Genomic DNA, 20948 nt, shown 5'->3' with positions numbered 1-20948 from the left:
CAGAGAGGAGCGAAGGAGAGAGGCAGAGACACAGAGCGAGGGAGAGGAGAGAGAGGGGTTTTTGACAGCTGTATTTGTGCTGATAAGCGAAGGCACAAGGAGACGATCGACTAGTGAGACAAGAGGGAAGCGGCGGCTCGGAGCTGCTGAGAGGGGCTGCGCTTCCCTCCCGAGACGGCTCGGCCCTCCCGGCGCCGTGCTGGGGCTTGGGGGGGACCCGAGCCCCCTCCCAGCGCCTGGCCGGGCTCTCGGCCGGTGCCCGTGCCGGGGGGCAGCCCGCTGGCTGGGCACGCCGGCCGCGCGGGGCAGATGCCGATTGAGATCGTGTGTAAAATCAAATTTGCCGAGGAGGATGAGAAGCAGAAGGAGAAAGAAGAAGGGGACAAGGAGAGCCTGATCGAGGAGCCCGCGCGGCCCCGCTCCCGGGACCTGGCCGCCTTCGCCAGCGCCAGCACGCTGCACGGCCTGGGGCACATCTGCCGCTCGGGGCGGCTGGGCGTGCGCCAGACCCTCTGGGCGCTCGCCTTCCTGGCCTCGCTCGCCTTCTTCCTCTACCAGGCGGCCAAGTCGGCGCTGCTCTACCTGGAGCACCCCCACGTCATGGCCCTGGACGAGGAGGCCATCCGCGAGATGGTCTTCCCCGCCATCACCATCTGCAACATCAACCGCTACCGCCACTCGGCGCTCACCGACGCCGACATCTTCCACCTGGCCAACATGACCGGGCTGCCCCCCAAGGACCGCGACGGCCACAAGGCCACGGACCTGCTCTACCCCGACCCCGACATGGCCGACATCGTCAACCGCACCGGCCACCAGCTCGACGACATGCTCAAGAGCTGCAACTTCAGCGGCGAGAACTGCTCCTCCCGGGATTTCACTGTGGTGAGTGCGCAGCCCCGGGGACGCCGCCGGCGCTGGGGGGGCTCTGACCCCACCGTGTCCTCGCCGCAGCGGGGCTCCCCGGCTCGCTCCGGCTGCTGAAGTTTTGCATCTCTCCGTGTTCGAGTTTCCCTCCAAGTTTCGCATGGAGAGAGAGAAAGGATCCTCCGTGGGAGCTCTCTGCTGCAGGACCGCGCTGCCGGCAGCTCCGGGGCTGCAGGAGGGGGTCGTGGGCAGGAGCGGGGGCAGATGGGGGAGCGGGGTGGGCGAGCAGCGGGAAGGGGAAAGCGGTGGCACGGAGCCCTGCTCCAGCCTCTCCTCACCGCAGGTTGAGCTGCTCCATCGCAGGGCATTTTGCACAGCAAGAGTGGAATGGGGGGGCCGGGACCCCTTTGCACGTAGGAGAGCCCCCCTGCCTTCGGGGGTGGGCACTGGGGTGTGTGTGAATGCGGGAGGCTGTCAGCATTGCACACTCGTGTGTGTGTGTGCAAATGCACGTGCCCAGCACCCCCAGAGGGTCTGCTTCGGGGCATGGCCACATCCGGGTGCCCTGGGGGCCACCCCCAAAGCTGGGGGTCCCCGGACCCCAGCAGCACCGTGCCCACCCAGGCAGTGAGCTCCCAGCCGGGCACCGCGACTGTGCGGCTCTCGCTAATGTTGAGCCTGGAATCACAAATCCCCGCTGTGGTTTGGGGAAATAAATGTGCTGAACGGGCGGAATACCTGATGGGACCCCTTTCAGCCCGTAATGACTCTGGAAATGAGCTGCCTCTCTGCTCCGGCTGCCAGGGGCTGCTGCTCTGCCTGCTCGCTGCGCTCCCTGGAGCAGCGCTGCCAGCCGGAGCCCGCTCCGTGCCGGGGAGGGGGGTGCGATACCGGGGGCTGCGCAGCCTGCTGAGGGGAGAGGAGGCTCCGTGGGGCTGGAAATGGCTGATGCAGCACGTCCTGCTTCACTTCGTGCCCATCGCTGCAAAGCCTTTCTAGTGCGGGGTGCTGCTGTCCTAGGGAAAGCACTGTTTGGGGAGGTGTTACAGGGGGGCTGCCGTGGGGAGCGTTTGCCTGCAGTGGGGTGGGGAGGAGCGGGGGGCAGCAGGGGGGACCCTCCTCCTCCTGGGGTTTTGCTGGGCTCTGTGCTTGCTGTAGCCGAGCTGCCCGAGTTTGGGTGCTGGGGAGAAGTGAGATCCAGTGGGGAGAGCGCAGGGAGCCCCGGTGCTGGGCAATCCTGCACGTGGCATGTGGGGCTCGCCACACTGGCTGGTGGGAAGGTGGAGAGCCCAGCATCGTGCCGGGTAGCAGCACGGCATGGCAGTGGGATTTGGGCTGGGTACCAGCTTCCTAGAGCACGGATATACATGGGGACAGCCACTGGGACTGTCCGGTGTGCCGTCTCCGCGTGCTGGAGCAGGCTCCAGGCAGCGGGGTCAGGACGGGGAGCCCAGAGCTGGAGGCACCCGGAGCGGTCAGCAGGCAGGGCTGTCCCTGCCACCTCTCGCTGGCCACTTTCCCGATGCACCTGGAGCCAAGGGGTGATCTTGGGGCAGAAGAAGGTGCAAGGCACGGGCTTGGGAAGGGGAGGGGAAGGCAGGAGCAGAGGGGAGGGATTCGGCAGCCTCTCTGTGCCACGCAGCACGTCCCAGAGCCGTGCCAGGCAGCGGCGGGACCTGCCGAGGCAGCGCACCATTTGCAGCTGGAGCCTGCTGCTCCCGTTCCCCGAGCTGAATCTGTCCCCTGTGCCTCCTCCTGGGGATGATTCAAGCACGGTGTTTGCAGCTTGGCAGGCACGGGTGAGTCCCAGCCGCCACGTGTGGGCTTGGGAGCCGCCGTGCCTGCCAGCTGTGGCCCCGGTGCAGGAGCACCTGGTGCTGCGCCGCACCCCGCTGTCACACCGAGCTCCCGGCCCTGGGCGCCCCACGTGCCTTTCTGCTCACAGGGCTCCTGTGAGCCCACCGCAGCGGGTGCTCTGCGGGCGTCCCTGCAGGGATGGAGGGCTCGCAGGGCTCGCAGCGCCCGGAGCAGAGGTTGTGTCCCCAGGGAAGGCAGGGAAGGGAAGTTTTCCCTTGCAGCTCCCCGGGGCTGTGCTTGCAGGGGTGCTGGCGCCGATCCTCTGCTCTGTGCGCACGGGGGGCTTCACGCAGAGGCCAGAAGCGTGACGGCCCCTGGGTGGCCGTGGGCAGCCTGCCCGCCGGGCCAGCAGCGCTGCCGAGCCGGAGCGCGGAGCTCGCAGCCGGTGAGCACAGGATAAACAGCTCGCGCGGGTCCTTTAAGTAGGCGCCGCGAGTGGTAAATGATCTTCCCCTATTTAACGTCACAAATCCTCATTCTTTATGGGATAGCAAATTAAGAAACTATGGGGAGAAAAATCCCCAGCGTAAGCATCTTCCGTGTAATAAAGCCCGGCTGGGCTGTAAATCTCCCCAGGCGGCAGGGACAGCACCGAGCCGCAGCGAGGCTCCCCTGCAGCCTGCTGACAAATGTGCCCCGTGCGCAGGCTGCCGGGAACCCTGGGCAGAGCCTTTTCCTACCCCTCTGCACCCCTTACTGGGGGGCAGCCCCATTCCCTGGGGTGCACTGCCCCGTGCCATGGGCACGCTGCCCGCTGCCCGGGGCAGGGCGCTGGGTGCCGAGCCCGGCCGGGCGGGCGCAGCTGCGGCACCGAGGGTGCGAGGCGTGCGGCGGTGCTGCAGGGAATCAATAGCTCGCTTTCCGCGCCATTAAGCGGGAGGCGTCCCCGCGGGGCCGGGGCTCAGCTGCGGCTGGTGGCCCGTGGCCGCACGGTAGCCCGCTGGCACCCAGCCCCGGGGCCATGCTGGCCACCCCTGGGTGCACCGCGGCGCTGGGGACGGCGGAGGTGGCTTTGGGCAGGGCAGGGCAGGTGGCGGCCAGGCCAGCAGCTCGCCCTGGCTCCTCGCAGGCTGTGCTGGTGGTTGTGCCGGAGCCTCTCTCAAAACCACGTTCCCCCATCAAAAGCCTTTTGTTTGTGAGCCGCTGCTGCTGACGAGGCCGCTCCTGCGAGGGCTGGGGCTGGGGGAGCGCGGAGGTTGCCCAGAGCTGGCAGCGGCCTCGGAGCTGGCAGCGGCCCCGGCTCTCCTGGCAGGGCCCCCCCGGGCCGTGGGCTGTGCGGGGCTCTCTGCGCCCCGTGCTGACCCCCAGGAGAAAACCCCACACGGGTGGGCAGCGTTGGCTGCGTGCTGCCGGCTGGTGGGTGGCTGCAAAGTGCCGCGTGGGGCCGAGCCCTGCAGCCCCCCGGCGGGGAGGGCACGTCCCCAGCTGCCTCCTTCCCCCCTGCAATCGGCGCCGCTCCCGACGCGGGGACTCTCTCTGACATTTCCGCCAGAACCGTATTTAATACACGTTGCATTTTCAGCCTGTTTGTACACCTGGAAAAAGCTGGGCTCGTTCCTCTCCCCCTGCCCCTGCCCCACCTGGTGCTGCTGCTCACCCACCGAGGCGTTCAGCCACCCTGTTTTGCCTCTTTGTGGTCTGTTCGCCACGGGGAGCAGGGGGCTGGGGGCACACATTTCCCTTCCACGCTGGCCCTGCAAGGCCCTGCGAGCCTCCTGCTCGCTGCAGCCCCCAGGCAGAGCTGAGGACCGGGCAGGATGTGTCACCGTGCTGTGCCGTGCTGGCACAGCCCCAGATCTGTGTCTCTGGTGGCGCAGATGGGCTCTGTTTCCTCGTGCTCCTGTCCGGAGCGGTGGCAGCTCTGGCACGGTTACACATGAACTGCCCGGGCACGGCTCGAGGCGCTGCTTGTGCCAGAAACCGGGGGACTTTAATGCAATTCGTTGCCATTTAATTTTACACAATTCCTGCTGCTTAATCCGCTGAGAAATGCTAATTTATACAATTCACGTCTAAAAATAAATGTCAGTCCAGCAGCTCCCAGCAGTGGGTAGCTGCTCCCCCGAGCCCCCGCCGGAGCCTCGTGCGGGGGACCCCAGCCCAGGGCGCACCCCCGAGGTGCCCAGGCCTTGGGGTGCAGCCCCGGGGCCGGCAGCTGTGGGGTGATGGGGTTATGGGGTACCACGGCAGGGCAGCGAGGGGCTGGCTGGTCCCACGGGTGTCACCGCAGAGCCCCTCATCGCAGCGGGTCTGGGGGCTCTGTGGCAAGGAGATGCGGGGTGTCACGGTGGTTTGGCCGCCTTTTGGGATGGATTGGGAGGTGGGAGGCGTGCAGGGCCTCTGAGCTGTCTTTGAGGCCCAATTCCCGGGGCTTTCCCCAGGGAGGGCAGCCTGGCCCGGCGTGCAGCTGCAGCCGACAGCGCTCAAGGCCAGCGCCCCGGTGCCAAAGAGGCGCCCGGTGCCAGGGGCTGGCACGGGGACACCCGAGCCGTGTGTGCTGGGTCCAGCCACGGGTCAGGGCAGCCCCCGCGTAGCTGGTAGCCATGGATATGTTGTAAGGCACCTTTCATTTCTGTGGGAGCGTAGGGAAGCCCATACCCCATCTGCCTGGGCTGCCTGGATGCATCCCTACCTCCCTGAGCACGCAGGGGACGGGGACAGGGTGGGATCCTGCTGGGAAGCAGTGGAGAGGACAAGCCCGTTCCGATGCCCGTCCACACAGGGTGGCACCAGCCCTGGTGGCAGCGTGGGGACGGGTCCCTGGGGCAGCGGGTGGGCTGCGAGGGCTGCGGGAGCCCAGGGGGGGGGGAGCAGGGGCGCGGGGGCGGCGCGGCGGGGGAGCGGAGATGCTGGAGGAGCCGGCGGCTTTCCCACCGCATCCCTGATTGAGATCGGATCACCGCGAGCATAAAAAAGCTCTCTTCATAATTATATTTAATGAATTGACTTTAAAAGCTCTTACACTCTTATCTGGGTAATTTAATATCACACACTTAATAAGCCTGTCTCCGATACGGGGGGGAGCCAGCGGCCGCGACGCCCGCGCCTGGTGTGGCTCCCCGGGGACGCGGGACGTGCTGCACGGCTGGCCCCACGTGGAGGGCTGGGTGGATCGGGGGACACCGCTGTCCCCTGGGGACAGGGCACCCCTGGGGGCTTGGTGCAGGGGCTGGGGGACCATGGGGCTGGGGGGCACGGTGCCATGGGGCTGGATAGGGGTGAGGTGACTGCCTGTGGGTCCAAGGGGGCTCACGGGGTGCAGGAGGCTTGGTGTGGGATCTGCGGGCATGGGGCAGGGCTGGCTGGGGTGCCAGCACTGGGGGTGGACACCGTGTGGCTGGCAGGGCTGTGCTGCGACCCTGTCCCCAGTGTCACTGTCACCTGTGGCAGGAGCCCCGTGGCCAGGAGGCGCTGGGGGCAGCCGCAGGGCAGAGCACACAGCGTGGGCCCCCGGTGCTGTGTCCATCCTGCTCCTGCACACCCAGGGCTCACCAAAACAGGGCACTGGATCCCAGTGACACAGCCACTGTGGGGACAGTGGGGCAGGCATGGGGGCAGAGCCAGCTAGGGGGGCAGAAGGAGGGCTGCCACTGACCCAGCAGTGCATGCACCCCCCTAGGGGCACAGGAGCAGCCCCCAGCACCCCACAGCCACAGCGGGGGTGACAAAGCCAGCAGCCGGGCTCCCGGCACCCCCCCAGCCCTGCCCCACACGGCTCCCCACAGCCGGGACGGGGACCGGCGGGGTGCGGAGGGCGAGGGCGCAGCGCTGGCGCGCAGCTGGCCGTCCCCGTGCTGCCTGGCGGTGCCGGCTGCTGTGCCAGCACACGGTGCCAAGGCCGGGCGGGCTGCGGGGAGCCGCGTGCCAAGGCGGTGACGTGGGGGGGACGCAGCTGCCACCTGGCCCTGCCTGGGGCGGCAGTCCCCAGGAGAGGGGTTCCCGGGCACCCCGCGGGCAGCCCCGGGGCGCGGGGCCGGGTCTCCCCGCGCTGGAACGGCAGGTTCACGGGGCTGCGCTAAGTGACGCAAATGGTTTGAAGCCCATAAAGAGAGACGGTTTTATGTAAGACGACTATATAAAGCTCTGCTGTTCTGCCATTGATGAGATATAGGCCTTTATTTATAGAAGGCAATGTTTGCGGTGCGAGGGCTGAACGCCAGCCAGGGACCCGCGGATAGGGCGTCGAGTCATTTCACATGCAGCTGCCGTCGACACTGTTCACACATTAAAGAAAAAAATTAACAAGTTTGCAGCCAGTCAGGTGGAAAAAACAATAATTGTCGAAAACCGTATTTCCCCCTTTTTCCAATAACAAATAGCTGAAGCGCTGCTGGGGAGGCTTGGGCTTGCTCAGCGCCTGCACAGAGCCGGCTGAGGCTGCGGCACGGCTGGGAGGGGGGCACTGGACAAGGGGGGGGCACGCTGGGGCCGTAGGGCTCCGGCAGAGCTGGACATCTCCCCAGGGCACCGTGTCCCCTCCCTGCCCCGTGCTCGCTGTCCCCAGGGCGCAGGCAGGCACGGTGTGGGGCTGAGGATGCTCTGTGCGCGGTGGCTGCAGACAAAGCCCTGCTGGCTGGGTTTCCCTGCCAGCAGCTCCCCGCCCGCGCGCAGAGGGATGTGCTGAGGTTATTTCTTGGCCAGATGTGGCCGGGTTCTTGCTGGCGAGCGAGCAGCACGTCCCTGTGGTCAGAGCGCCCTGCCAAATTTCGTTTCATGCACGAAAGGAGGAAAAACTTCTCATGATTAATTGCGCAACAGGGGAGAACACGCAGCTCTCTAACCTGCTCCTTGCTGATCGCTGCCCTTTTCTTCCTCGCTGCAAGTGCAGCTGGGGAGAAGGGGGCGAGCTCTTCCCCAGGGCACGCTGTGCTGCACAACCCTGGGGCTGCACGGGCAGCGAGCGGCGAGTTCGGTGGTGCACGGCGAGGGCAGGAGGTGCTGGAACAGCCCTCGCTGCCCTCCTAACCCTGCAAGGGGAGGGAAGGCAGGCAGGGCTTCACAGCAGGAGAGCAGTCAGGCTGGTGCTTGAGCTGCTTTCTCGCAGCTCCCTGCACATTGCTGCGGGCTGATGTCCGAGGCTGTCCCTTGCTTACGCTGCAAAACCTTCCCTCTGTGCACTGAGCCGTGCCCTCGGTGTGCTGCGCCAGCGCGGCTGCGGGCAGGGCACTGCCTGCCCCCTCTGTGTGCTGCCTGCTTGCAGCAGGGAGAGGAGGAGCGGGGTCACGGGGCCAAGCTGGGGCACATCTGGGCTCTGTGCCTGCACGGCCGGTCCCCGCCGGGCAGCACACACGGGTGGGGAGGGTCCTGGGCACCCCAAGCTCTCCGCTCCCTCCCCGGGAGCAGCTGCTCACTGGGTGCTGAACGGCCATTAAGCGCCGGCTGAGCTTTGATGGAGTCAACAGGTTTTCCTCCAGCGGAACAAAAGGTTACCTGCTTGATTGCAGAGCTGGGAGCACAGGCAGAGGTGAAAAGCGAGGGCAGGAAAGCCAGAGGCCGGGAGAGCTGCGGGTGCCCTGTCTGTGTCAGGGAGCTCAGAGACACCGCCGGCCACGAGCCCATGGGGTGTGCGGGGCCAGGGCCCAGGGTGGGAGGGGAGAGCTGGCACCAGCCTCATCAGCCAGAGCCCTGATTAATCACTAGCTGCCAGCCCTCCAGCCTGCAGCTCATTAGCAGTTTAATTCCTGGTGCCCATCGTGCTGGAGGGCCGCACGGCTCTGATTGAGCCGCTGGGACGGGCTGGGGCTGCCCACCAGGGCCAGCAGAGCGGGCAGGGGCAGGCAGGAGCTGGGTGCCCCAGCAGGGCAGCCTTGGGCGCACAGGGGTGGGCACGGCCTCGCGTCCCAGCTGCCAGGAGGGGTTTTGATGGAGCAGCCCAAACCCTGCCCTGGCTCCAGAGCTGCAATCTGTGCTGTTTCTGCCCAGCCGGAGGAGGGAGGGGGCCACACAGAGCTGGGGCCCCGGTGGGAGCAGGGAAGCGTCTCCATCTGTCTGCAGCACTCAGCGGCTGGAGAGGCCAAGGTGGCCCCCGAGCGGGGCTGTCCCCAGGTCACCTCTGCGCAGGAGGCAGGGTTGGCACGGCATCTGCAGCTGCCCAGGGCAGGGCAGGGAGCAGCCGCCTCCCTGGGGACCGAGGACACTGCAAATCCGAGGTGGATGCAAGCATTAATTATGTCCCGGCTGCTCGGCCACTGCCATGGCTGCTCGTGCAGAGAGAAGGGGTTACACCGGTGGCATGTGCTGGCTGTCACCCCACTGCGTCCCACACTGTGCCGTGCCGGCCAGCCCTGCTCTGCCCGGCCCCAGGAGGTGAATGGCAGGAGGAGCAGGAGGCAGGAGCGGTGTGAGCACTGTTGAGCAGCCTGGCTCTGAGATCCCACTCATCAGAGAGCGTCTGCACATCTGTGTGCTAATTATGGACAGAGGTTTGCAGGCTGTCCCTGCCCTGCCTCTCCATGGCCCCCTGCCTGTCCCCATCCCATCCCATCCCATCCCATCCCATCCCATCCCATCCCATCCCATCCCATCCCATCCCATCCCATCCCATCCTCTCCCAGCAGTGTGCACGGTGCCATCCCTGTAGCCCTGGAGCACGCAGCAGTGACAGCCACTCCATCCCCAGGTGCCTGCCTGATCTTATCGTGGTGGAGCTGCCTTGCAGAGGGAGTTTTTCAGGCTCTGCCCCTCCCGGCGCTGCTGCTGCTCCAACATCCTGTTTCCTTATCACCTGACATGACCTTAATTTACTCCCCAGGCTGACAGCGCTCCGGGCTTCTCCTCCAGGAGCTGGATCTCAGCGCCGTGCCCTGCCTCACCCGCTGCAGGACCTCGGCACAGGCAGCGGGAGCAGGGCGCAGAGGGCTGCGCAGGGCAGGCAGCACTGGCGGATTGAAATGCTGGCACCGACGACTTCTGTAGCCACGTTATCTCCCAAGCTGGGCAAATATTGGCGGAGGGGAGATTATTCAATAGCAAAGTTTGCAGATGGGAATCACGGCGTGTGATCCCACGGGCTCCGTGCTGCAGCCTGCCTGCTCCGGAGCAGCCTCAGCTCCGTGGGGCTGAGCCTCTCAGGGACACGGCATGGGGACAGGACAGGGCCCTGAGCAGCATCCCGGGGGCCTTCCCCTGTGCTGGTACCCAGCAAGGCACTGGTCCCAGCTTCCCTGCAGCTCCCATCCCACCCCGCAGCACCGGTGTACCTGTGCGCACTGTGCCAGGGACCCTGCTCAGCCCCACGCAGCCCCTGGCACGGTGGGGCTGAGCTTCCCCAGGTGTGGGCACCTCCTGGAGCATCTCTTCTCATCCTGGAGTCTGCACCCAGCTCCCCTCCCTGGGCAGCTTCTCCAAGTGGGCCCTGGTGGCCACTGGGGCTCCTCGGGGGCACCAAAAGGGGTGTCCCCACCCCAGCACCCAGCCAGGAGCCTCCATCCATCGGCCCCCGCACCCAGGAGCGCGCGGGCTGGGGAAAGCCAGCCCCTATCATGTTTGTTCCATTGATTTAGTGCCGTGGAGAGGGTTTAATCAGCCTTTAGCCTGCACGCTCCAGCATTAAGAACAAATCCATTAGCCACGAGATAACCACAAAGGGTTGCGCTGAGGCTGGATGAGGTCCCAGCGCCTTCAAGATGCAAATTGGCAATCAAAGATCAAAGCCGTGCAGCTCCCTAATCTCTACTAAAAGGGCTCAGCTATTAACGAGCCCTTTCCCGCTGGGCTGTGATCACCCCACTTCACTCCTGTCCCGATGCGTGGCGCGTTGTGCCGTGCCCCTGGCCCCCACGCTGACCCTGGGGATGAGGGCGCAGAGGGGACCCGGGCTGTTTGTTTGCGCCTTGCTGCCTGCGGCTCTGACGTGCTGCTGTCAGATTTGTGCTGGTGCAGAGAGCAAAGCCCCGAGGAGCCGCTGGTCAGCGGGCAGAGGGGGCAAGAAGGGAAAGGGGCAGGGGCTGGGGTGGTGAGGGCCGTGCAGGGCTCGCGCGGAGACTTTGGGAGCAGGGGGAGGTGCTGCCGGGTGGTTTCCTTCCCTCTGCTCACGGATTTAGCCCTGGTGTGGCTGCACCAGGTGGCTCAGGTCAATCCCTGTGGGCCCCAGGGAAATCAGTGCTGGGGATGTGGAGTGGGGGCAGGCACAGGGCTTGGGCAGGGCCCCCTGGGGCCATGTTCCCCTTTCTGGGGTATTCCTGCCCGGCTCCTGCGCAGTGCTGAGGCCAGCTGCAGGGTGGGGGCTCCCACCACAGCCCCAGCACGCTGGAAGCCGTGAAGCCGTCGAGCTGTGACAGGAGCTGAGCTGCCAGCACCGTCAGCAGATCTCGGGCAGCACAGATGGGCTGCCAGCACCGGGGCACCGCTCACCCGGGACCCTGGCGGAGAGGCACGCACCACTGCCCGGGTGCCAGCACAGCACTTCCAGCCCCGATGTGCCTGGTCCAGCTCGGGGGAGCAGCATCCATCCCGCAGCACCCCTCTGCACGGCGGGGCGCTCAGGAGGACCAGCGCAGGGGGAGGTTTGGGCTGGGGCTCGGTGCCGCCGGTGGCTCTGACAGCGTCCCCGGGCGGTGGCACAGCTTTGCCCTCGCTGAGCCGGGGCAGCAGGCAGCGAGGCGCTGGCAGCCTCTCAGCTGGGGTGATGATAAATCTTATCAGCGTAAACCCATCCGCAGGCAGCGGGATAACCCCTGTGACAGCCCAGCCTCAGCCGCGCTGCGGATTTACAGATAAATAACAACAAGGCTGGAGGGACCGGGCCTGTGCCGGCACCTGTGGGGGCACCCCGCGGCCACCCCTGCCACCAGAGCGTGTGTGTGGGGACAAAGCCACGCGTGATGCCGGCAGCGCATCCCCTGTGCCCTCGGCCTGCTCGGGCCAGGCGTGGGGCCGGTGCCAGCCGCGGGTGCCAGCAGCGTGGCGGTGCCAGGCGGCGCGGATGCTGCCGGGGGGGCGGCGAGGTGCGCTGGCAGCAGCTGCTGCCCCGGGCTGGCCGCCCCAGCTGGGCTCCCGCGTTGGCTGGCGGTGCGGCCGCGCAGCCGTGGGAGCCGTAATGAGATGGAGCAGCAGAAGGACGGCGAGATAAGGCTGCCTGCGCTGCCCCAGCAGATTAAACGCTGGGATTAAGCAGGCGGTGCCAGCTCTGCTGCCTTTTTATCTCGCTGCTTCTCCCCTCTTATTCTCCCGCAGTCGATAGTGAACGGTCTCGGAGCTGTCAGCAAAGGAAATTGCTTGTTAACCCTTTGGGGACGGGCGCGGGGCTGCCTGCACGGCTGCTTTCAAAGAGGAGCCTTCCCCGGGGATGTTGCTGCCTGCAGAGCGGGGCGGGCAGAGCACTGGGGCCGTGGGACCTCCCTGCTCCGTCCCCATCCCAGTGTCCCGCTGCCCGGTGCTGGCCCCATGGTCCCAATGGGGCTGCACACAAAGGGGCTGGTGGCGCTCAGCTCTGGTGCTGCCTCTCAGCCAAAAGCCCCCAGCACCGGGTGGCCGGGGGAGCAATGTGATGGGGCACGTGGGGTGACAGCAGCCAGAGAGCGGGGCTGGTCTGCATCAGGCCCCACAGACCCCTGATATCCTCCTGGGCATCCTCAATGCTCCCTCCGGGTGCCACTGGGAGCCCAGCACCCAAACCCAGCTCTCGCCCTGTGTGTTGGTGTTTGGAGCGCGGCGCTGAGGCTGGGCTCAGCCCATCACGGCGATTTGCCACGGCGTGATGTGTGCTGCGTGCCCGGGGGCTGCGCGTGGGGGAGTCTGAGGATGCAAAACGGGCTGGTAGGAGCGGGAGGCGTGCACGGAGGCGGCAGGAGCGCGGCTTGGCACAGGCCTAACCCGTGCCAGGGGGTGCATGAGCAGTGAGATCTCACGCTCACCTGCAGCGGGCCAGCCCCAGGTGGGATGCTGTGGGGTGGAGAGGGCACGTCCCCAGGTCTGTATGGCCGGGGAGCAGGCAGGGGCAGCGTGCGAGCCCTGGGCAGCCGGGGCTGAGCGTGGCACGGCGCTGGAGCAGCTGCTGCGCGGGGCAGGAGGGCTGAGCCGGAGAGCTGAGCCCAAATCGCGAGAGGAAATGGGAGCAATTGGCACGTGCGGGCTGGCAGGAGGAACTCTGCGAGGGGCTGGGATTGCTGTTTATAAATACATCAAGGGAGTAAACACAACGGAGGGAAGAGAGCTATTTCAGCTCGGGGACAATGCTGGCGCGAGAACAAATGGTACAAAGCGGCCGTGCAGAAATTGGGCTTGGAAAGCAGCAGACCAGCGAGGTCCCGGGCCGGCCACCCCCCAGGAGGGGAAGGCACAGCGCTGAGCTCGCCGTGCTGCCGGGGGCGGCCGTGTGCTGGCCCCGGGGGTCCGCACAAGTCCGGGTGCCCCAGCTCTGCCCCGCTGGCAGCACAGCCCGCAGCACAGCTGAGCACTTGGTATTCCAGCCGCGAGCCCGCTTGGCACCGCCAGGGCTCCCACGTCTCCCTGCTGGCTCCGGGGACACGTCCGCGGGGCTCAGCTGGCACGGGCTGGCCCAGCACATCTGCGCGGGGAGGTGGCAGGAGGGGTGCAGCCCCCCGGGGCGTGCCCGAGGCTCGGGGATTTGGGAGGTGGGCTGGGATGCTGGGGGGGATGAGGAACATCCCATAGCGGAGCCCAGCATGGTGCTGGAGGGCCCTGCCTGGGGACAAAGGCGTCCTGGGGACCCCATGGGGGTGGCAGCCCCGGTGCAGGAGCTGTGCCCGGTGCCAGCAGCAGCCCCGTGTGGGGCAAGGACAGGGTGCAGGGGGGCTGTGGGTTTGGGGGGGCGATGGCACCGGTGCTGGAGCTGGGGTGAAGCCAAACTGGCTCCGGTCCTCACCCCTCTGGGGAGCAGGGAAGGGAAATGGTGCGACCGTGCGTGAGAGGGACGTTTGCAGAGGCGAAAACATCCCACTGGCTCAGAAAATTGCTGCAGAATCGGGCTTGAAATGAGTTGAAATTGCTGAATCCAAGCGGATCTCATATCCCGGGCAGTTGCAGTGCTGGCGTCAGCGCTGCGGCTTCCCTCCGTGGGCACCCAGGCGGGGGCTGTCAGCGCCACGGGGGGGGAGCAGGACACCGGGGACACGGCCGGGGATTTGGGGGGGGCTCCAGCAGAGCCTGGGCTGGGCTGGCTGCAGCAGGGGGCAGCGTCTGTGGGCATGGCATTACCTGGCTGCGCCCGTGTCATCCCGGGACAAGCAGCACCCCGTGCCTCCAGCTCTGTGTGCCCGCTCAGGGAGCATCCTGTGCAATCTGGGGGCTGCAGCCCGTGGCCCAGCTGCTGCTGGGTTGCTGTGCCCAAGCTCACCCCAGGCTCCCCTGGATGGGCAGCGTGCTGGGGTCTCCCCAGCCCTGTCCCCATTGTGCCCAGTGAGATTTGTCACCTGGGGGTGCCTGCTCCTGCGTGCTGTGCCCGTGCCCTGCTGGCTGCGTGTCCCGGGGGGGACATGGGACAGGAGCACATGTCCCCGGCGTGCAGGGCCCCCACGCGTGCTGCAGCTCCGTCTCCTTTGCATGCAGGCATGCGGCTGGCAGCTTAGCGCGGCCTCTTGTCTCTGCAGAGCAATCAGGATTTGTCGCTGCTTGCGATGTTTAACGTCGTCTTCCAGAGGCTAAATACCGTGGGGAGCCGTGTAAGCCGCGGAAATACCTGCATGAGCCGGGATCAGCCGCAGGCAGGCACAATGGGCTTGTAGCGACGAGCATGGGGGGGCTCGGGCATGTGTGGGGCCGGCCCCAGGGCCCCCTGCCATGGGAAACCCCGGTGCTGGTGGATGGGATGTGGTCAGGGTGCCGGGAACCAGCACCCGTGGGGTGCCCACACATGGGGGGCAAGAGGGGGAGCCCCGTGGGGTGGGGGCAGCGGGGTATTGGGGCTGTATGGGGTGGGGAGGGGGATCCTTCAGCCCCCCAGTGGCAGCGATCCCCAGCTGGGATCCGCCTGGCGAGGCGCCGGCAGCTATTTCTGTCAAGGTCAAAGTGTCTCCACGGCACAGAGCAGGGAAATGAGGAATCGTGTCGAGAAATTACCTCCCTAATGGGGTCTCCCCTGCGCGGGGATGCCGGTGTGTGGCAGCTGAGCGGGGAGGCCCGCAGGCGGTGCGGGAGCCCTGCCTCCCGGCCCCGAGGCCCACAGCACCCTTGGGTGCCCCGCGAGGGGAGCAGGGTGCCCAGGGGGCCGTGCCCCCAGCCGTGCCCGGCAGGACACGTGTGCTCCGCTCCACCCCGCGAGGCAATTTTCTGGGTCAGCTGCGGGGAAGAAACCATCTCCCAGAGCAGGCAGCCTCTGCCCTGCCCTTCCTCCTCCTCCTCCTCGCTCTGCTCCCGCGCTCCCTGTTATCTAATTGGGTTTGGCATGCTGGAAAGCCAAAGCCCTTCAGGACTGTGCTGTGCTCTCGCCAGCGAGCTCTCACAGCTGTCCTCGGCACCCTGGCAGCCGACGAGTCAGTAACTCAGCGGGGCGCCGCGGGCACCCCTGCCCTCCCCGCGCCCCCCGCGCCCCCCGCGCCCTGCTGCCCGCCCGGAGCCGCAGGGGACGGCGATGGGGACAGGGACGAGGCCACCGCTGCCACCGCCGCGGGACCTCTCCCTCCCCGCCAGCCCCGGCCCGTGTCCCCGGGTGCCCTCGCCTCTGCGCCCTGGCCCCATCCCTCTCCCCGGTGCCGCCCGGCGCTGTGCGAGCCGCCAGGAGCTGGCAGCGAGCAGCGAAATGCCATTTCCTGCGGCCGGGGGAGCTCATCCTCCCTTTACAGAAAAACTAATATCACAGCCGCCCCGGCGCGCCAGGCGCTGATGCTATCAGGCCGGCGGGCTCGGGCTCTCCGAGCCGCAATAAATCCCCGGCCAGCGGCTCCGGCAGCCCCCCCGCTGCCCTCCCGCAGCCCGGGGAGCTCGGGCTGCGCTCCCCCGGGGGGCACCGGGCACCGGGAGCCCGGCGGGGGGCTCGGGAGCAGCCGGGGCCGGCCGGAGCGCGGCGGGGCCGGCTGCCCAAAAGCGGGGCCCTGCTGCCCCCTGCCGGATCCCGGCCCTGCGGGGCCCCCCCCGCTCCCTTTCCCTGCGCTTTGAAGCGCCCCTGACGGGCAGCCGGGCCCCCGCCGCCAGCCCCGAGCCTTTGAGGAGCCGCTGGGGGTGCGCAGATGCCGTCCTCGGCGCCGTCGTCGCTGTCCCCCCCCCTCGCCGTCCCGCTGTGATCAGAGCCGCAGCCGTCACTTCAAAGCGCCCGCCGGGCTCCCACGCAGCAGCAGCCCCCGGGGACGGGGTGGGGGCCCCCAGTCTGCGGGGATTTGGGGTACGGCACCGGGGAGTGGGGGACGCGGGAGGTGACCGCCCCCCCTTCAGGCTTGGCACCGTGTGGGGCAGGGCCCCCAGCCCCACAGATGCTTTGCCCCACGTTGGGTGAGATTTTGGGGGGCACGCAGGGCTTTGGGGGGGCTGTGGGGCCAGAGCAATGGGCAGGGATGCTCCAGGGTGCGGCACCCCCAGGCAAGGGGCTCACAGGGCACTGCTGGGTCAGGGCGTCCCTGTGCTGGGGCTGCGGGGACCCCCTGCCTGGGGTAGCACAACACCCCTCACACCCCCGGCCCGGCTCGGGGAGGAATTTTCCATTCCCGAATCGAGGTTGGGGGAAGGCGTGCGGTTGTACCAGCCCCCTCCTCTCCCTCTCCTCGCCCGTCACAGCTCAGGAAGGCGCCTGCCACATCCAGCTCCGGGAAGGTGCGGAGCCAAAAAAGCCTCCCGGGAAGGAGACGGGGAGCGGGGAGCAGGCAGGAGCCCTCCCCCAGCGCAGCGATGCCGCTGCCCCTCTCCTGCTGCCCCGACGGAGAGGCCCTGGCCGCGGCGCAGGGCGGCTTCCTGCGCGCCACCCGCATCCCCGGGCTGCACTACATGGGCACCCGGCCCCAGTCCCGCCTGCGCCGCCTCCTCTGGAGCCTGGCCTTCCTGGCCTCCGCCGGGCTGCTGGCCACCGGGGCCACCGACCGCCTGCGCCACCTGCTCTCGCGCCCCGTGCACACGCGGGCACGCCTGGCCCGGGCGCCCCAGCTGCGCTTCCCGGCCGTCACCCTCTGCAACCCCAACCGGGCGCGCTTCCTGCAGCTCACCAAGCCCGACCTCTACTCGGTGGGGCAGTGGCTGGGGCTGTCGCGGGAGGACCGCTCGCTGGTGCCCGAGCTGCTGGCCGTGCTGGGGGACGAGCGGCGCCGCTGGCTCGAGCGCCTGGCCAACTACTCGCGCTTCCTGCCGCCCCGCCGCTCCGAGCGCACCATGCAGAGCTTCTTCCACCGCCTGGGCCACCAGATCGAGGACATGCTGGTGGAGTGCCGCTTCCAGGGCGAGCGCTGCGGCCCCCAGCACTTCGTCCCCGTGAGTCCCCGCCTCGGGTGCCTGGCACCAGCCTGCGCCCCAGGGGCCCTGCGGGACTGTAAAGGGGGGCCCGGACCTTATCCTGCTTGCAGAGCGCCCTGCCTGAGCCCTTCCCCATCCTCACCCTCCCTCTCTCCATCCCCAGGTCTATACGCGCTACGGCAAATGCTACACCTTCAACGGGGACCGGAGGAACCCACGGGTCACCCGCCAGGGCGGCATGGGCAACGGGCTGGAGATCATGCTGGACATCCAGCAGGAGGAATACCTGCCCATCTGGAGGGAGACCAGTGAGTGGGGCTGCGGGCAGGGCACGGGGTACAGGGGCTGAGGGCTGTCCCGTGGGACCGGCTGCCCACGCCCCCTTCCATCCCCCCCAGATGAGACATCGTTCGAAGCTGGCATCCGAGTCCAGATCCACAGCCAGGACGAGCCGCCCTACATCCATCAGCTGGGCTTCGGCGTCTCGCCTGGCTTCCAGACCTTCGTGTCCTGCCAGGAGCAGCGGGTAAGGCCGGCTCAGGGGGCTGGCCATATGGGGCCAAGCCGTGGGGACAGCGGGGTGGTGCTGTTCCCGGGGATGCCACTTCACCCCACGCAGCCCCAACCTTTGCCGGGTGGCGGTGATACCCCACAGCCCTGGGGATGTCCCGGCCCCGTGCGTCCCTGCAGCGATGCCCTCCCTCCCTGGCAGCTCACCTACCTGCCACAGCCGTGGGGCAACTGCCGGGCCAGCGTGCAGGGGGAGCAGACGCTGCCCGGCTACGACACCTACAGCATCGCCGCCTGCCGCCTGCAGTGCGAGAAGGAGGCCGTGGTGCGCAGCTGCCACTGCCGCATGGTCCACATGCCAGGTGAGGGTCCCGCCCGCCCCTGCACCCAGGGGTCGCCCCCACCCCATCGCTCGGCCCCTGCCACCCCCTAGAGGGGAGCGAGCGCGGGGTGGGGTGTGTGAGGCTCCCAACCCTGACCTGCAGCTTCCCCGCAGGCAACGAGTCCATCTGCTCTCCCAACGTCTACATCGAGTGTGCTGACCACACGCTGGGTAGGTGCGGGGCCGGGAGGGAGGGAGGGTGGCCCGGGAGGGATTTTTTTTGTGTGTGTGGGGTGTGTGCAGCTGTGCCCAGTGCTGCGTGCCCCCAGACGCGGCGGTGGAGGACAGCCAGGAGCGCTGCAGCTGCCCCACGCCGTGCAACCTGACCCGCTACGGCAAGGAGATCTCCATGGTGCGCATCCCCAACAAGGGCTCAGCGCGCTACCTGGCCCGCAAGTACAACAAGAACGAGACCTACATTCGGTGAGCCCCCGGGGCTGGGGCTGGCAGGGGGCTGGGGGGGGACACTGGGAATCTGGGGGTCCCCCCTGCTGCTGGCAGCATGTGGAGACCGGGTCCTGGCACGCACAGTCCCTGCAGCATCCTCTCCCCCAGGGGCCTGTGGTTAGAGGGGGGACACCGTCTCCTTGGTGTCCTCCCAGCCTGCCCGTCCCCACCCCGCAGTCCCACCGTGGCCATGACGTGTCCCTACTGTGTCCCCTCCACACCCAGGGCCCCACAGACCCAGCCTGCATAACTCACAAGGGCACCGGGAGCACCCTGGGACGGGGTGGATGGGAGCTGGGGGAGGCTGGGGGCAATGTGGGTGGTGACCGGCCCCACGGTGTCCCCGCAGGGAGAACTTCCTGGTGCTGGACATCTTCTTCGAGGCGCTCAACTACGAGGCCATTGAGCAGAAGAAAGCCTACGACCTTGCCGGGCTTCTCGGTGACTCCCCAGCCTTCCCACAGCACCCCCAGCTGCCCGTCCCTTCTCCTGTGCACCCCTGCTCCCCCCATCCTGCAGCCCCAAACCCCGTTACCACCTTGTTCCCCTCTGTCTTTTGGCCCTGTCACCTCTCTGTCCCCCCCCATCCTTTAGCCCTGGCACTGCCGTCCCCCCCCAGCCCAAAGGGGCTGTGCAGCAGCTCCCGGTGACCCTGTCTCCCCTTTCCTCCCCAGGGGACATCGGGGGACAGATGGGCCTGTTCATCGGCGCCAGCATCCTCACCATCCTGGAGATCCTGGACTACATCTACGAGGTGCGCTAGGAGCCGAGCAGGGGCCAGGCTCCCCGGGGAGGGGGTGTCCGTGCAGAGCGGGGTGCCCCCATGGGGTGCCGTGTGCGTGGGGCTCTGGGGCTGACCCCTCTGCCCCCAGGTGATCCGCGACAGGGTGAGCCGCGTCCTGCGCCGCTCCAAGCCACCCCTGAAGAAGCCCTCGGGCAGCATCGCCACGCTGGGGCTGGAGGAGCTCAAGGACCAGGTACCCCACCGGGGTGGGATGGGAGAGCAGGGACCTGGGCAGGGTCTCCCCAGCCCCGTGGGGACGGGACGTGGCTCCCCAGGGCCAGGCTGCCGAGCTGTGGGATGGATGTAGGGGAAGGGCCGGGGGGCAGGAGGGCGCCCCCGTGACGCTGCCATCCCCGCAGAGCCCCTGCGAGACGCTGGGTCGGCACGTGGAGGGCGCCTACAACGCGGGCATCCTGCCCAACCACCACCACCGCCACCACTACCCGCACCAGGGCGTCTTCGAGGACTTCGCCTGCTAGGCCAGCTGGGGACAGGGGGCGGCCAGCCCCCACCCCCTGCTGTCCCCTCCCCGCCGTCCTCACAGAGAGGCACCGCGGCACGGGGATCAGCCGCGCCGCTCGCCCCCGGCCGTGCCACCGGCACCGCCGCGGCCCCCAGCCCCTCCGCCCAGCCCCTCCAGTTGCCCCCGGCGTGTGGGGTCAGCCCTGTCTCAAGCACACGGGATGGGGGGGCTGCCCCCTGTCCGGCAGCAAGAGCAGCCCTGGGCCCAAAACTGCATGCCAGGGGGGCTTCGGGGGAGCGGAGGGGCCCCCGCGATGCAGAGCATGCGAGGGGGGGGCTGGGTTTCCCTCGAGGCCCCCCAGGCCCTTCCCTGCTGACCCCTCCTGGGGGGTCTCTGCCCTGCCCTGGCCCCCTGGCCCCCTCCCAGGGCATGTGGCAGGGCCGGGGGCTCCCACCTGCAGTCACACCTGCATGGCACCTCCCTGCCACCCCTCCGGCCCCGGCACCACCACCACTGTGACACCCCCCCGACACCTCCCCTCCTTCCCCAGCCCCACGCAGCCCCCCGGGGCTGCAGCCCCCCGCCCCGTAGCCGCCCCCAGCCAGACCCCTGCACTGTGACCCCCCCACACTCCAGTGTTAGCCCCCAGCCCCATGGACCTCTCCCCGCTCTCCTGCCCCAAAGCCTCTCCTGCCAGTGCCCCACAGCCCCCTCCAGCCTCCCCGCTCGCCCCGAGCAGGCTGTCCTCAGGCACAGCCACCCGGCACGGCACGGGGGCACCCGTCCTCGCTCCCCTGGCTGTCACAGCTCTTCCGCACCGTGCACGTCCCCACCCCTGCCACGTCCCCCCTCCCCCGGGTGCTGAGCGCCCGCTGTGCCTCCCCCAGCCTGGATGGGGTCAGGAGGGTGCCCCGTGCCCAGCACAGCCCCGGGGGGGGTGGCAGGACCCCATCAGGACCCCCCCGCCTGGTGACCCCTTCCCGTAGGACATCTCCTCCTCCCCCTCCACTGTAGCAGACACCAGCGCAGGGCAAACAGCCCCAAAATATCTCAGGAGGGGGGGGCCGGCTGGCAAAGCCCCCCTCGACACGCACACACGGCAGAGAGGGGGACCCGCGGCAGGAATTGGTGACGTCGGGGGGGAGATGGGATGGGACCTAGCCTGGCTACACCCCCAGTGCCCCAAGACCCAAGAGGGCACAGCTGTGCCGTGGCCAAAGCCATAGCTGCAGGAGGAGCCCCTCCACCACTGCGTGTGCCCGGGAGGGTGTCCAGGTCCCTGTGGGGCGGTGGCACGCGTGGCGTGG

At 68.0% G+C, this 20948-nt stretch overlaps 1 protein-coding gene across 2 annotated transcripts in view; it reads left to right on the top strand.

Moving 5' to 3' along the window:
- Positions 1–20216, top strand: part of ASIC4 (acid sensing ion channel subunit family member 4) — a 46482-nt gene extending 26266 nt beyond the window's left edge. Inside the window, exons 2-11 of one of the 2 annotated variants that reach the window (XM_032190373.1) lie at positions 803–885; positions 17219–17363; positions 17454–17581; positions 17768–17927; positions 18062–18118; positions 18217–18370; positions 18744–18835; positions 19069–19148; positions 19267–19371; positions 19538–20216. In XM_032190373.1, coding sequence (XP_032046264.1) covers positions 803–885; positions 17219–17363; positions 17454–17581; positions 17768–17927; positions 18062–18118; positions 18217–18370; positions 18744–18835; positions 19069–19148; positions 19267–19371; positions 19538–19657 — 1124 coding nt within the window. In that variant the 3' untranslated portion in view covers positions 19658–20216. The remainder of the gene's footprint in view (positions 1–802; positions 886–17218; positions 17364–17453; positions 17582–17767; positions 17928–18061; positions 18119–18216; positions 18371–18743; positions 18836–19068; positions 19149–19266; positions 19372–19537) is intronic. The other variant, XM_032190372.1, reaches the window with a different exon arrangement.
- Positions 20217–20948: the final 732 nt, after the last annotated feature.

This window comes from Aythya fuligula, chromosome 6, assembly GCF_009819795.1.
Source record: "Aythya fuligula isolate bAytFul2 chromosome 6, bAytFul2.pri, whole genome shotgun sequence".
In the NCBI taxonomy this organism is placed as follows: domain Eukaryota; kingdom Metazoa; phylum Chordata; class Aves; order Anseriformes; family Anatidae; genus Aythya; species Aythya fuligula.
The sequence above is the reverse complement of the archived record's forward strand: the minus strand, read 5'-3'. Positions and strand labels throughout refer to the sequence as shown.